At 43.3% G+C, this 14,197-nt stretch overlaps 1 protein-coding gene across 1 annotated transcript in view; it reads left to right on the top strand.

The window, feature by feature from the left end:
* Positions 1-860: 860 nt before the first annotated feature.
* The window catches only part of itga5 (integrin, alpha 5 (fibronectin receptor, alpha polypeptide)), a 32,406-nt gene continuing 19,069 nt past the window's right edge, over positions 861-14,197 (top strand). The window contains exons 1-3 of the mRNA XM_085145525.1: positions 861-1,353; positions 9,818-9,948; positions 13,788-13,888. Coding sequence (XP_085001651.1) covers positions 1,145-1,353; positions 9,818-9,948; positions 13,788-13,888 — 441 coding nt within the window. The 5' untranslated portion in view covers positions 861-1,144. The remainder of the gene's footprint in view (positions 1,354-9,817; positions 9,949-13,787; positions 13,889-14,197) is intronic.

Raw genomic sequence — 14,197 nt, 5'->3', positions numbered from 1 at the left:
AACCATCGAGCACCCCCGACAGCTGTGAACTGCCCCCCCCCCCCCCCCCCCCCAGACCCTCTGGATTACTCCCATCAGTTTCTGCTCTGTGTGTCAGAGCACTTAGAAGAGTTATAAATATGAGCAGCACTTGACAGAGAGTTCATGTTGCTACTGCCACACAGCCAAATTTGGCCCCTGTGTTCAATCCCTGAGGCCTCAGATGAATCAGCTAAACCAACAGTCACTAATTCCAGTCTGCCTGGATTGGTTTATTAAAGGTCTCATTGCAGTGAGTAGATGCTTTTCACAGCCTAACCACTTTCCTTGCTCCTCTCTCGTGTGACTCAGACAGAAATACATAATCTTCCCACACACCCCCTTAAGCTCCCCAGAAAACATCATATGCCCAAATCAGATCCAAGCTGTAATTAGATAGAAATACATATGGATCACACATTGAGATCCAAGAGTGGCTGATGGACGTATAATTAGTACAGATTTATGCAAATAGGTCATAAGGGAAGGGGAAAAGGCACATGGGAGTCTTGCATTTGGAAAGCAAAGCAGTTATATTTATAGTTTAAAAAAAAAAGCGTGAAGTGACGTTTCACTGACCTTTCAATCACCTAGCAGCCTACCTTCTCTGCCAACAAATTTGGTCTCAAAGGGTCACGATAAGTGTGAGATAAAATCAGAAAGAGGCTTTAAGGTCCATTGTTAACAGTCTTAGTGTGAGTGATAAAAGCGAGCGCGTTTCTATCACATTAGTAAACATATGGGTTAATGGATTAGAAGATCCCTCTTCGAAGTTTTTTTTTTCTTCTCCCCTCTCTCTCTCTTCGTTTTTTTAGGGAATCACAAACTCCTCCTCTTCTAAACTCTGTTATGGGTCTGGGAACTCCCTGCTGTATGTATCCTGATTAGGTGAGCAGAGAAGGCGTGCGCCTGAAGAGGGGCAGAGAGAAAGAAGCCGCAAGAAGAGCGGGGACGCCGAGAGGAGCTGACGGAGCATTAATGAGATATTGGCCGCTTAGAGTTACAGGGATGCAACTGTAGTTTTACTCTCCACTGTTTACAGGCTTGATCTACGGACTAGAAAGCAAAACATTTGGCCAATTTCGCCATTCAAAACTAACTTTAGTGGATTAATTTATTGCCAAAAATGGGCTTGGTGAGATTTCTCACAAAGACGCCGGGGATAGTAGCCTTTCTCGCACGCTCATTCCTTTGTATTATCGGGCTATTACTGACTCTTTCTAAGCCTGCCTGCAAGGCTTTCAACTTGGATGTGGAGAACCCAGCTGTTTACAGCGGACCCAATGGGAGCTACTTCGGATATGCAGTTGACTTTTATTTGTCTGATTCTGGCAGGTAAGTGTGCTTAATATAGAAAACAGAAAATGTAACTGCAGAGCGTTATGTAGTAAAAATAAATAAATAAAATATATAACATAGTTTCCGTATAAGGTCTGAAACGTTTGAGGTTTATCTGGGCAATTCAAGTTTCCCAGTTGTACGCAAATATTGCGCACAGATTGCAGTGTTCATTGAAGTATTTCGGAACTTGCCAAACTTCAGCCATCTACAGCTCACCCGTTAAAGTCAGAAGTTTCCAATAGGAAACACATTTCATTTGTGGGATGTTGTTTTGGCTCGGAAAATCGGGGTTTTGTGTGTATACTGTGCTTCCTGGACGCATGCCTTGCGCACAGCGCGCACACGGTCAGTCTGCCTACAACTTACTGCAATTGAATTTATCCAGAAAATTGGATTTGTTTTGTTGTAAGTGTTTTCTGAAATAAAGCCCACGTAACTCCAATATAAAAGACTGAAAGCTTCAGTCTTTTATATTGGCATGAACCGAAACAAAGATCGAAACATTCGGAAATCTCCCTCAAAGCTTAATCTCATTGTCCCACCAAATTACAAAATTAAGATGACCTTTTAATCCGCCCTTGCCTCGAAACCCCAGAACAAGCCACCTCACCGCAACCTTTAGCGATCAAATCTCGGTATTAAATGCTGTGGCTGATTGTGATGCTTCCTGGTTCATCTGGGATGTGATCCCAGTGACTCTTAGCATGCAGTGACCGTCTCAGTATTCTTCCCGAGGGGTTTTTGACATCAGTCACTTTTGGAAGTAAAACTTTGGCAGGCATGGCTGTGACCAGGACTTATACTCCAGTATTCTGTGGGGAATATAAATAAGGGGTGGGGGATGCTCTGTCCCAGGATCATATAGTCTTTCTACCAGCTGGAATGCAGGAAAAGATAAGACATAGATTACATTAGTTCCTGACAGTTCTGGATTTGTGTTTGTTTTTTGTGTTGCTGACCATTCACTATATTTTGGTGAGACATCCACTCAAACCTGTAATTGCAGTAATCATTAACAAAAAGTTATACAGCCGGAGTCAGGACTTCACTCCAATGTAATCACACTCTCTGGCTGACGATGTGTCTGCTGAACAGTTTCTCAGACCACTGTTCAAGCAGCCAGCATGCAGCGATTTGAGAACGGGCTTTGTGCCGAGTGGGCCGCGAGCATCAGCTTTAGTTTCCCTGTTTCTCCTCCCCACTTCCTTGGACGGCAGACTCTCAGACATGAACAGATTTCCTCCTCTTCTATGGCCCTGACTGTCTCTTTAAACTCCTTCTGCTATTGGTTTTTATTTCCCTGCCTGGGAAGCAGGGGTTTTAGGAGAGCTGTATGATTTAGAATGTGAAGCTTGCATGCACAGATCCCTCTCCCCCTCTCCGGCTTTCCCCTCCTTATTTCCTCCTATGCTGATGTCATTCTGCAGGCTTTTTAATTCACCCATCGCCTAAACCTTCCCCCACTGTCTAGCCTCTCTCCCCATCATAACTCCTAGTCTCATTAAGTATCAGACACTGTAGACGTCATCTTACCGATGACTTAATCTGAACTTTTTTACAGTTGAGTCGCTCTGCTCATAGAAGCGGACGTGAGACAATGGTTTATATGTCCAGGACAAGGATATTGCTTAAATGTAGTTTCCTAAAACACACTGCCCTGTAATTTTCCTCCTGATGATCTGTGTTCAAAAGGCAGACATCAAATAAAACGAAAGTCTGAGAGAGCACATTTAAAACCATTGCTCATCGCTTTATCTGCAAACCACATTCATCTGCCACATTTCAGCCACACTTTCTTAGAAGTGTACGCATCAAACATTATCAGCAGTGACATGAAATGAGTTCCTATTATCTCTTGTTTTGCCATCACATCATCATCGTCCACAATTTTTGGAGCCATAAGATGTGGGGGAGTATCTGGAACCACTGTGAGGTCAGTTGAGGGTCGCACAAAGAGATTCTTCTTGTCAGGATGAACTGCTGTGAGCCTGGCTCCAACCTTTAGGTAAAATTATTGCTGCTTTTCATCCATGCAGATTGCAGATGTGGACTTTCTCCTATCAATAAAGCTGCTGTCAAGTCAACAAAGAAGTGGGCTGCTTTCACCCAGTTTGATGATCCTTGACAGCTAGTTTATATATGTGGGCCTGCCATGCCCTTTGGCATGACATAATAAAGTTAAATTTAGACATTTGTGGATGGCCCCCCATGGAAGGACGCCTGAGGATAGAACTATGTGTGACAGCTCTTGTCAGAACAGGGCAGGAAGAGCAAGAGGATATATGGTTCCCTGTTGTGTTAGCATGTTTCTCCATGTTGAGTGAAGATGGACATTTCACAGGCTTGCTGTTTTCTGTGTACATCAGTCCCCTTGTGTACCCTCCTCTACATGGACTTTGGAGGGCTTACTCTTTCCTCAACCACTTAATCACAACCACTAACTGCTCGTTCACTTTCTCTGGTGTCTGGCATGGATAAGGGAGTGGATCATACCGAGATAGAAAAGGTTAAAGATCAGGAGCTGTAAACAATAACAGACCTCGCCTGGAGTGTATGAGCAGAAGAGACAGGTTGTGATGTGTTTCAGTGATGTGTTTGGCGATATGGATTAGCTTAGCAAGCCCTGTGCCTGTCCTGGTTTGGCCGTGACAAACACATGGCAAGGTCAGCCAGTCCATGTTGGTAACTCTCCTACAGTTTAATCTCTCAAACAGTGTTAGAGTTAAACTAATATTGACACTGGACTGGCTGCTAATGCAGCAGTGTTTTTTCTGTGCCTATGCAGGGGTCGCTCTCCATATATGATCAGTCTTATTTCTGTTATTGTTTTCATTGGTGTCCTGTTCTATAGACCTGGTTCTAAATCAAACCAGTAAGTGTTTGAGCTGCAGCACAGCACAGCTTGTATATTTGGGTTGCCAAGCTTTTCTTCATCCAGGTTCTCATTGTTGCGTGCAGACAAAGGGGCCCTTTGTCTAATGGCAGAATTTGTTTACCATTTTCCACTGGAGGAGCTTTCACTGTGACTCATTTCTTTTTTTAATTTATTAGCCTTAAAAAGCAGCTTTAATTTTCTGTTGTCAAATGTTGTTTTCACCTACTGGCCAGTAGGTGGGAAATATTCATGCAGGTTTTTGTGAAGTCAGGCGGGAATAGTTAGCACGGTTACACTGTAGTCTCTTTCTGGGTTTTTCTGTTTTTCTTTTAGTAAAAGATACTTTTTTTATAATGAGTCTCTGTGTGTTGCAGTGGAAACAGATGTCAACGTGGATGGTGATGATGGGCCAGTGGACCCCACTGTAATGTCTATTCTATTAGCAATGTCCCGAGGATGTCACGTTTATTTTGGTTTTGGAATGGAGCTAGCCACTGGTCAGGGCTGCCCTGACTGATACTTCAGATTTAATGTCTCACTGCCAGCAAGCCTGGTTTGTTTTACCTTGAATCATGAATGACTGACTTCTATAGTAATCTGATAAAGGCTGTCCTTTATATGGCAATAAGCACATGACGCCATTGTCCTCTTGTGAAATTCAAATTGGAATCAGTTTTATTTTTAGGAATATTTAGGTAACATTTAGCCTTTCTTGCCTATGAATGTGAGCTTCTGTATATGCATGTGTGGGTGCAGCAGGGGTCAGAGGGGTGGAGAGGCAAAGTGCTCCAACAGCTGCAATCCCCCATGTTTAATACAACAGCTTCTCTATTCTGAGGTGAGAGCATTAGACCCCCTGATGTGGCCATTGTGGAGAGGTGTGAACCAGCAGCAGTAAAATCCCCGCAGAGGACTGTGAAAGAGGAAGAGACTGTGATCGTGGTTGGGGATGGGCAACAGTTTGGTATGAGAAAATGCAAAGATGAAAATCTGAGTCATTTTGGATGTTTTTCTTAGTAGCCGGGTGTTTTAAATGTCTTGCTTGCCACTTGTGAAACAACTTGACACATCGGTGGTTTTAACAAAACAGCTGCTGCTTTCCCCACAATCACTCTAGTGAGTTCAAACTGATTGCTGCTTGTTGAAAAGTTGGAAGACAAGGCAACGATCGCTGAATGAACTTGTTGTCAAATTGCTGATCCGCGTAACAGCTCCTGGTTGAGAGCTGTGAAGAGAGTCAGCTGCTGAATAGCATAAAGTATTGAAGCCTAAGCTGTTATTTCTGGTTGTGACATCTGCTTGGATGCGCACACATTTTGCCCGTGTGACAATAAACAACATTATTTGGCTACCTTAGCTAGCAGTGCCTCAATTTCCAGGCCACCTGTTGCCCGGCTATATTATCCTTCTGAGGATACAGAGGAAATGGTTTTGCTGTGATATGGGATCAGATCCTTGAGAGACTGGGCTGTTTATCTTATCATCACTGGTGGGTGCATTTTCAGATCTTAATGACTTCTTTTCAAGTCAGTGCTGAGATCTGGAAATGTCTGTAAATTGTTAAAAAAAGGGACATAACTTGCTCTAGGCTTGTAGAGCTACATATAGATCTTTCCCCCGTCCTGCAACTTACAGTAACATCTGACTGTTAAGAAAAAGGTGGCCTCTGCTCAGCGTAGTAGACTCACTGTAGTCAGCACGCGCCAACCAAGCACTGCTACTCTCATCATATTCAGGCTCCTGGACAGCAGCACTGACAACATGTGTGTATGTGGTGTGTGTGTGACTAGACAAGCGTCCATATGGCAGCTGTAAGGACTCAAACAGCTTCTGTCTGGCCTTGACTTTGAGAGTACTATCCTATTTGTATGGGTCCATGTGATCTGCAATAAATCATCAGACACTACTGCCTCTCATTTCTGTCATTCAGCTGATCTCACTTCTCAAGTGTCAGTCACGCTACAGTTGGAAACCATTCAGCTTTTCTTATACGTGTTCCACATTTGAACTTGCTTTCGAATTTTGTCTCTGCTCCCGCTGATCCAGGTTTCATTCAAACTGTTCATGAGAGGGACGTTTAAATCTCCTTTTTTCACTGAAGGAATGAGAGCAGTGAAGGTCATGAGCTGTCTCTGGCTTAGATCAAATCACTGCATATGAGATCCTTTTTCTGATATGGAACCACTCCAGTGTTTAACCATATCCTAATAGGTTAGTGCAAACTGTGGGGCACACGTGTTTTACTTAGGTGTTGCTAAGGTTCAAGGCCCGCTGGTTCTTTTCTCTGGCCCTCTTTGTGCACAAGAACCGTAGCATTTGTTGAGCCGTGTTTATGACTGCAGATGGTGACTGCAGCCGGCACTGGAGGCTTAAAATGTGATTGAAATTTTTCCCTTTTCGAGCTTAAATCTTTTTTTTTTTTTTTTTTTAATAGTCTTGAAGTGACATCAGCCTTGCAGCTGGGTGGAAGACAATTAAATGTGGAATGGGGGGAAAAATGCTGTGCTGAACAGGAGGGGGGTAACAGAGGAATTTGACTGCTGACAACTTCCCTCTGTAACCTCATCATAAAGCGTATTACTTACGGCTACGCACAGTTGTGTCACATCAGCAAGTTCCAGCACTCTGTATCACCCTTAATTTCTCAACCCCACATAAAATAGTGGTTGCAGTCTGGCAATTATGGCGTGGTGAAATGTTTTTTTGTCGAATGTCCCCTGATTCCTGACCTTCTAATGAGACAAACCCAGTACTTGGTTACAGTGAAGCTGTTGTTTACACATTCCTTACTTGCAGCCTAAATCGTTTAAACTAGTTTAATTAATGTTTAATTGTCAGCTGGGTGGTGCGCATCATTAGTGGCTGCTGTAAGGCAGTTAGTTGGACATGAAGAAGCCGCTAATGCTTTTCATCTGCCCTGACTTTCCCATTAAAACATTGCTCAAATCTCTTTGTGTGTTGGCTTGCCATTTGTTCATAGCAGCATGACCAAATGAGCACACCGATCGGTTTGAGATGATCACATTTGACCTTTTTATTGCCTGTCAGATGGATACTGTACTGCTCTTTTCACGGCACTACAGGAATTATTTGCCTAGTCTCCACTTTAGCCATTGCAGCATTAATACAGCCCATCTCAGGAGTATCTCTGTCCTGAACAGCTGAGGAATCTTGTGCCTGCCTCTAATTACGTGTCTTTTCATGCCCCTACTTTTACTAAGGAATTTGATGAGTCGCACTCAGCAGATTGACGTTTGAGCCTCATTAAATGCTAATTATGCAAAAGCTCTTTTTTTTGAGCGTGCAGCTATAAGATAAGGGTGGGGAAATGCCAACGAGAAGTCGATAGATCATCCAAAGATAAAGACCCATTAAATGCTAATTCTTCCTGCTTTACAGTGCAGAACTTTGTGTGTGCGCGTCTTTGCACATCTGCATGTATCAGTGTATAGTCGTCAAAAAAACTGCCTTCAACTGCCAGCTTGCTGATTAAAGCATGATGTGCTTGTTTGGTTATTTCCTGATTTTTTTTTTTTTCTCCTCTCTTTGAAAAGCTGCCATGGCCAACTGTGGCTGGACTCTGTTCAGATCTGATTCAACAAAAGATGCTGCGGCTTTGTTTCCTCTGCCTTATTATTGTGTACATGTTCCTCCAGCTGTGTCATTTATTGCATGCATGTGCTTGCAGATTAATTCTTAAATTATTTTGCCAAAAAATCATTTGCTCATCCTGGTTGTCCAAGAGCATTTGGCTGAAACAAAGGCAACTGTGCTCAATGAACTTTTCTCGCATAGGTTTGGAGGACTTGTGAGAGGCACACATGAAGTGTGTGGTCTGCTGGTGAGAAACTTCTGCTACTTCTAAATTCAGGTCTGAATTTAAAGATAGCAAAAGCAAGCTCTCCATCTGTCTTATTGTGAGAATTCACAACTAGGAAATCCTGCTGTGATTTACAATACTGAACATGCAGGTCTTTGCTGCTTTACTGGGATATCCCTGAGTCTGCATATGCAATCAAAAATAAAAGGGTGGGGGGACACAGGTTCTTCCTCTCCAAATTGCATTGGTTTGCTTCTTTGTTCCTCTTCCAACGGGATTTTCTGCTCTGGATTTGGAACTGGCATTGCACATTCTTATGAGGTACAGGCTACAGTAACAGTGCGACCGTGACCTTCTCTTTGTTCTCTCACATATGTGTTTTCATAACCATAGATGCTGAGAGGATTTGAAAGCTTTGTGCTGACCATCAGTAGACCCTGCCCCACCGCTGTTAGATGTTTTTTTCTCTGTGGTTTTCTGCATCTTAGCATCTACAGTTATGTTCCAGGAGGATTAATTACAGTGGATTACACCATCCTTGGAATATTCCACCGTTTAACTGCTGCTTGACTCATACTGACTCTCCTGTCTTTTTCTGGACCATACTGAGTAGTTACCCTTCAGGCCATGATACTAAGTTTAGCCCCAATGTAAACCTTCATGCACTATTGGTAGATCTAGGGCAGGAAAGGGTGTACTCTTCCTGTTTTTAAGCTCCCTAGACACTGTCTGGTCTCATTGGTCCCATACCTCCTCTACCCACATCAATCCCAAATACGTCTGTGATGCTTGTCAGGTCAAGTGGCTCAGGAATGAGGTAATGGCTAAACCCTGAGGCACATTATCTACTGGATAGGTCCCCCCCCCCCCCCCCCCCCCCCCCCCTAATCTTGCCTAAGGCTTGATTGTCTCAATTTACATAGCACCCCCTTACTGCTTTTATTCTTTTATTTCTGTTTGGAACTCACCTATAACCTCACTATTCTTTCCGTGTCTACTGGTTGCGCCTCTTCACGGGTGACTTGCCTTTCTGTAGTTGTACAGTGTAGCTCCAAGGACACTGTTTAGTATCACAGCTGTAGAAACAAGAGAATGACTCTACTTAGCCTGTCTGCTTTTTTGTTTTCCTTGTGAATCTGGCCCACAGGGGAGCGTGTGTGTGACCATGCAATTGTTTCCCCTTGTATGTGTCTTACTGTAAACAAAGGGAGTGAATGTGCCTGTCAACATTGCTGCAGCTTGCAGTGGTTGTAGGGGATTATGTAAAACAGTGCTGCAACCTGTTAGGATGTTTAAAAAAACGTGCGCCGGATCATGCTTAAAGCTGTTCAGGTGGGAGGTCTGGAATGCAGTTTTTAATTGAAGTCAGGCTGGAGATGTTTTCACACATGAACTCCCAAAAATGTTGGAAAAAAATTGGTTGGGACAGTGTCCGAAAGTTTTCCTTTCTCACATGTAGCTCACAGCAGGAGATGGCTGGCATATAGCTGTGTTGGAAATATTCTCTTTACTTTAGGGTTGACACCTTAACCTAAAGCAAAATACCCATGCTGTTCTCATATCGGTGCAACTTCAAATAACAGAAACTTTGTATCTGTGTGGTACATTTGCACTCTCACATGCACCTCTGATTGATTATAAAGGGTGTAGCATATGTGTGAAATGACTTTTGAGCTACAAACTGTGGTTTGATTAAAAAAATATACATTTAAAAATGATTGGTTATCTGTTAGTCACCCACCCTGTCTGTTTTTTCTTTGCAGTGCAAGTGTGCTGGTTGGAGCCCCCAAGGCTAGAACAAAGCAGTTCAACGTTACAGAGGGAGGGTCTGTATTCTACTGTCCATGGAGCTCCAGCCGAACCAACTGCCACACCATCGAATTTGACCTTGAAGGTAAGTCTTATGACTGATATTTACACTCTGGGCTTCATTAGCGCCAAAGAAGTTTTATGCTCTTTTCTACCTTTGCAATTCAAAAGAAATCCTCCACGGTGCCTTGATGCTGCAAATCAGTTCATCCACTCTCTGAGACAAACATTTTTTTTCTGCCTTCTCCCTCCCTTTATGTCAGATTTCTTCTGTTCAACCATGAGGTTTGATCAGAAGATGTGTTGTGTTTTCAGGCTCAAAGCTGGAGCTGTTTCTCACTGACATCATGCAGAGTTAAAAATGAAAGAAAAAAAATTAGCCAAAGTGGAGGCTTTGGAGCTTTTTACTTCATAGAAGGTTATTTGCACAATCCTGCTATCTGTGCAATGCAACTACACTCCCTTTTCCCTTTAACCTGTTTGTTGGGATATACTGTTTGCTCTTAAACTATTCAGTATTGTTGTTTCTCTGCCCATTTTTTGGAGGCAATCGGAGCATTTTCTTTCTGGAAAAGGAATCATTGTTTTACTCCATTGAGTGGTTGTTGGCTACATTAGTTCCTGGACTTTGGTTGTTCCTTTTTTCCTGTTTGTCTTCTCTTCAGGGATAAAAAGATAATGAGGTGTCAAAGAGTTCTTGAAGGGTACTACTTCCTTCCTCCAGATCATGTTTGTGTTGCCTGGCCTCGGGAGGTATACGGAGATAAGCAACCAATAAACAAATAGGTCGGACAAAGAAATATCCTGTTTGTATGACAGGTGAGGTAGACACTACCAGTCTTAACAAAGAGGCTCCAGTCGAGTCAAAATCAAGTAAAGTGGTTTAGAAGAACACGAGGAAGCGTGTGAGGTTGTCTTAAGAGTGGATTCATGTTTCAGTATGTTGACAGAGTGCCCACAAGCCCTGTTTTGCACAATGGATCCACGGCGAAGTGAAGAAAGAGCAGGTCAAATTATAAACGATGTAGCAAAGACATACTCCTATACAAACACACAAACAGTATGACTCATACATGTAGGAGGACCCCATCACTTCTGGCTTCTTTCCTGGGAAATCAAACTTAGAATTGTTGACCAACTTAAATTTATTCTCCCTAATCGACAAAGTGGAGAAATATTCCACTGCATGTTTCACAAGCCCTTTGTTTCCCCTATTGGACGCCACTGCTTGGTACCCTTTTCTCCACTATTTTAGCACTGCTTTTCTTGCAACATAAAATGTGTCGTGCAGCCATGGATGCTGGCTAAAGGCCACGCGGAGTGATATCATGCACATTCAATGAGCCCTCACGGTCAAGGTTAGTCTCCTGGGCTGTCAGAGTCCTTCATATTTTGAAAATGCTTTGAAAGAGCCGATTAGAGTGCCAGTGCCAGCTCTCACATCTGGATCAGAGTGAAACTGCAGTGCTGTGGAGGAACGCTTAGTCCATGAACATCTGCATGCAAATATGGCTATGACAAGCAGCTGTTACATGAATGACATTTACTGCTGCAATTCATTTACTGCAGCTTTGCCTGTATTTTCTTTGCCAATCATGATAGTAAAGACTAGTGCAATAAAAAAGACATTTAGTGATTTTTTTTTTCTTTTCCCCCAATTTATTCAGTATGAATAATAAAGAAAATGGCTCTAGAATGTCTTGTATATTCTTGAAACAAAGTGGTGTCAGAGGTCGCCTGTTTCTTGGTGTTTTTGAGCTCTGACCCAGAGGCCACAGAACCTCTTAATTAGCCTAACTAATTGGGTCAAAGTGGCCAGAGACTCCCTCCTATCCACTTCCTCTGCCACTGAGATAAGAGCCTGTCTATTTGAGAGGACACATACAGGATGGGAGGCAGGGAACGAGAGAAAAGAGGAAAGGCCAAGAAACTAGAGACCAGCTCTCTTCTGGTCCCCTCTCGTCTCCTGCTGTCAGTACTCCCACAGGGGCAGCTGATGTGATGAGTGAATTTGGCCATTTGTCTTCTACCTCACTGACACACAGAAAAACACATACACACTTAAAACGAGAGGGTCTGACCACACTAATGGCTATCCACTCACCCACAGTTCAAAGTAGACAGTGAGTCTATGTATGCACTGCAGACCTTCACTGCCCCTCTGCTCCCTGGAGAGACTGGCACCACATCACATCAGCACACCGTGCTATCCAGCCTCCCAGGGGGACTTTGGTCGGATCACATCTTGTTGTGGGTCCTTCTCTGGATTTCCCTTTATCTCCCCTGTGAATCTCCTCTATTTTCATCTTAAAGGAATTCCACATGATTACAGCTGGCTGCCTTCCGTCGCCTCACAGACAACAAAAAGAGCTTTTCAGCATTCATTATAGTGAGACAGAGCCACATAAAGACTTTGCTAACCTTGTTTGGGTCCTTACTATGAGGTGCTTCCTTTCTGTCACCCTGCAAGATAACCTGAGCATAGTTAGACAGTATGAATAACAAGACCACCTTTTTGAATGCTACTCTTGGTTATCTTGGGAAGTTAACGCAAACCAACACAGATGTTGGTCAGTCTTAATCTTCACCTGGCCGATTAGCATTTGCCTTGACCAAACAAACCCTTCTGTTATGAAAATGTTAAAAAAAAACATACCATTCAGCTAAGGCAGATTAGTTAAAGCAACAAGGAGCTGTTTGAAGTACTGGTTGGGGTTTTGCCCATGCAGCAAAAGCACTTCTTATCACTCTTTTGAACACTCGAATCATAGCAGCCTGCTGCTTGCCCATGATGAATACTGTTAGCACGAAAGCCCCAGAGATGGAGATTAAACAGAAATACATTTGGGTTATTAAAAAACTATATTCTCTCTGCTTACTGTTTGGGTGATGGGAGGCATCACTCTCTGGAAACAGATGGGAGAAGGGGCTGTGCAGTTGAGGAGCCTTGTGGTGAGATAGTGAAAGAAAAATGAATAGGAAAATAGTGATAATGTTGAAACTGACAACAGAGAAGGGGAGAGTGAAGTGGGTGCCTAAATTGAGATGAGTGAGAAGCTGCTGTGAGGAAGCGAGGCCGGAGTGTGTGTGTTTTCCTTGGACCCCAGCCCCTTTGCTGTTTCCACAAAGACATGGTGCAGGCCTTCATCCTCAGCTCCAGGCTGCCTAGTTGGCTGGAAAGAAAGACTAGAGGAAGACAGGCATGGACAGAGTGAATATAATACACAATTCCTTCTTCACATCCACATGGGTCTTGATCTTTCCCAGTATCTCCCAGTTCTGTTTGACAGACACTAGCTCTGTTCTTTAGAAAGACACCTGTGGTTGCAGAAGTCTGAGTGAATGGGGATTATGAGTGAAGGACTCGTGGAATGGCTGATCTTATACGCACATTTGCACTTCCCCTTACAGATGTCAGCTCCTACACTCATATGAGCGATATGTGTCTTCCTTGCAAAATCAATTAGTTGGGATTTCGTTCTTTATTGCAGCACAGATGTAGCATCTGTTTTCCAATAAAGTTGTGTTTAAACCTGACTCCCCAGACCATCTGTCGCATCACCTGCTGCTGTCAGAGCACTAAAGTGGGAGATCAGTGATACTGTCCAGGTGGTCAAACAGGGCAAAGGGTCAGCAGGGTTAAGCCACACCAGTCCAGTCCAAACCTGGCAAAAGCTAACACAACTACTATCTGTAGAACAGTGGCCGAGTAGGAAATAACATTCTTTTCAAGTCTAATCATCTCTGTATGAAGAAAGTGTAACATAATGCATGTTGTCTGCCAGTTTTTACAGATGTTTCCAAGAATCTGGAAGGGAGGGGTGGGCAGCGTTATGATGCTTGAGGTCCAGCTGAAGGAATGCATGTGTTATCATGCTGCTATAACTCAAATTCTTTTCTCTCTCTCTTCCTTTATTTCCCCAGGGGATCGCAATGTCTTGCTCAATGACACAAATTACCAAGCTGATTTCAAATCCCACCAATGGTTTGGTGCCACTGTCCGGTCTCATGGTGACACAATTCTGGTAAGGTAGCCCTCGAAGAGATGCATTTAAAATGATAGAATCTTCCTTAAGGGATGAAAACCTCAGTTGTTGCTTTCTGCTGTTAAGATCAGGAATTTCAGACTAGCCTGATGGCCTGATATACGACTGTGAGAAACTTTTTACTTGAGTGATGACTCACTCTCATGGCTGGGTGATTGCACACATCCTGTGTTAGTTAGAAGTTAGGAGAAGTGGCTAGATTATTGCCCATTAAGTTGTTGTCATTCAGGTCCAATTTTCACCCCTAGTCTCAACTCACTGTGCTCACAGCCACACACATAGACCATG

Source organism: Neolamprologus multifasciatus, chromosome 20, assembly GCF_963576455.1.
Source record: "Neolamprologus multifasciatus chromosome 20, fNeoMul1.2, whole genome shotgun sequence".
Lineage (NCBI taxonomy): Eukaryota > Metazoa > Chordata > Actinopteri > Cichliformes > Cichlidae > Neolamprologus > Neolamprologus multifasciatus.
This window is presented reverse-complemented; position numbering and strand designations above follow the sequence as displayed.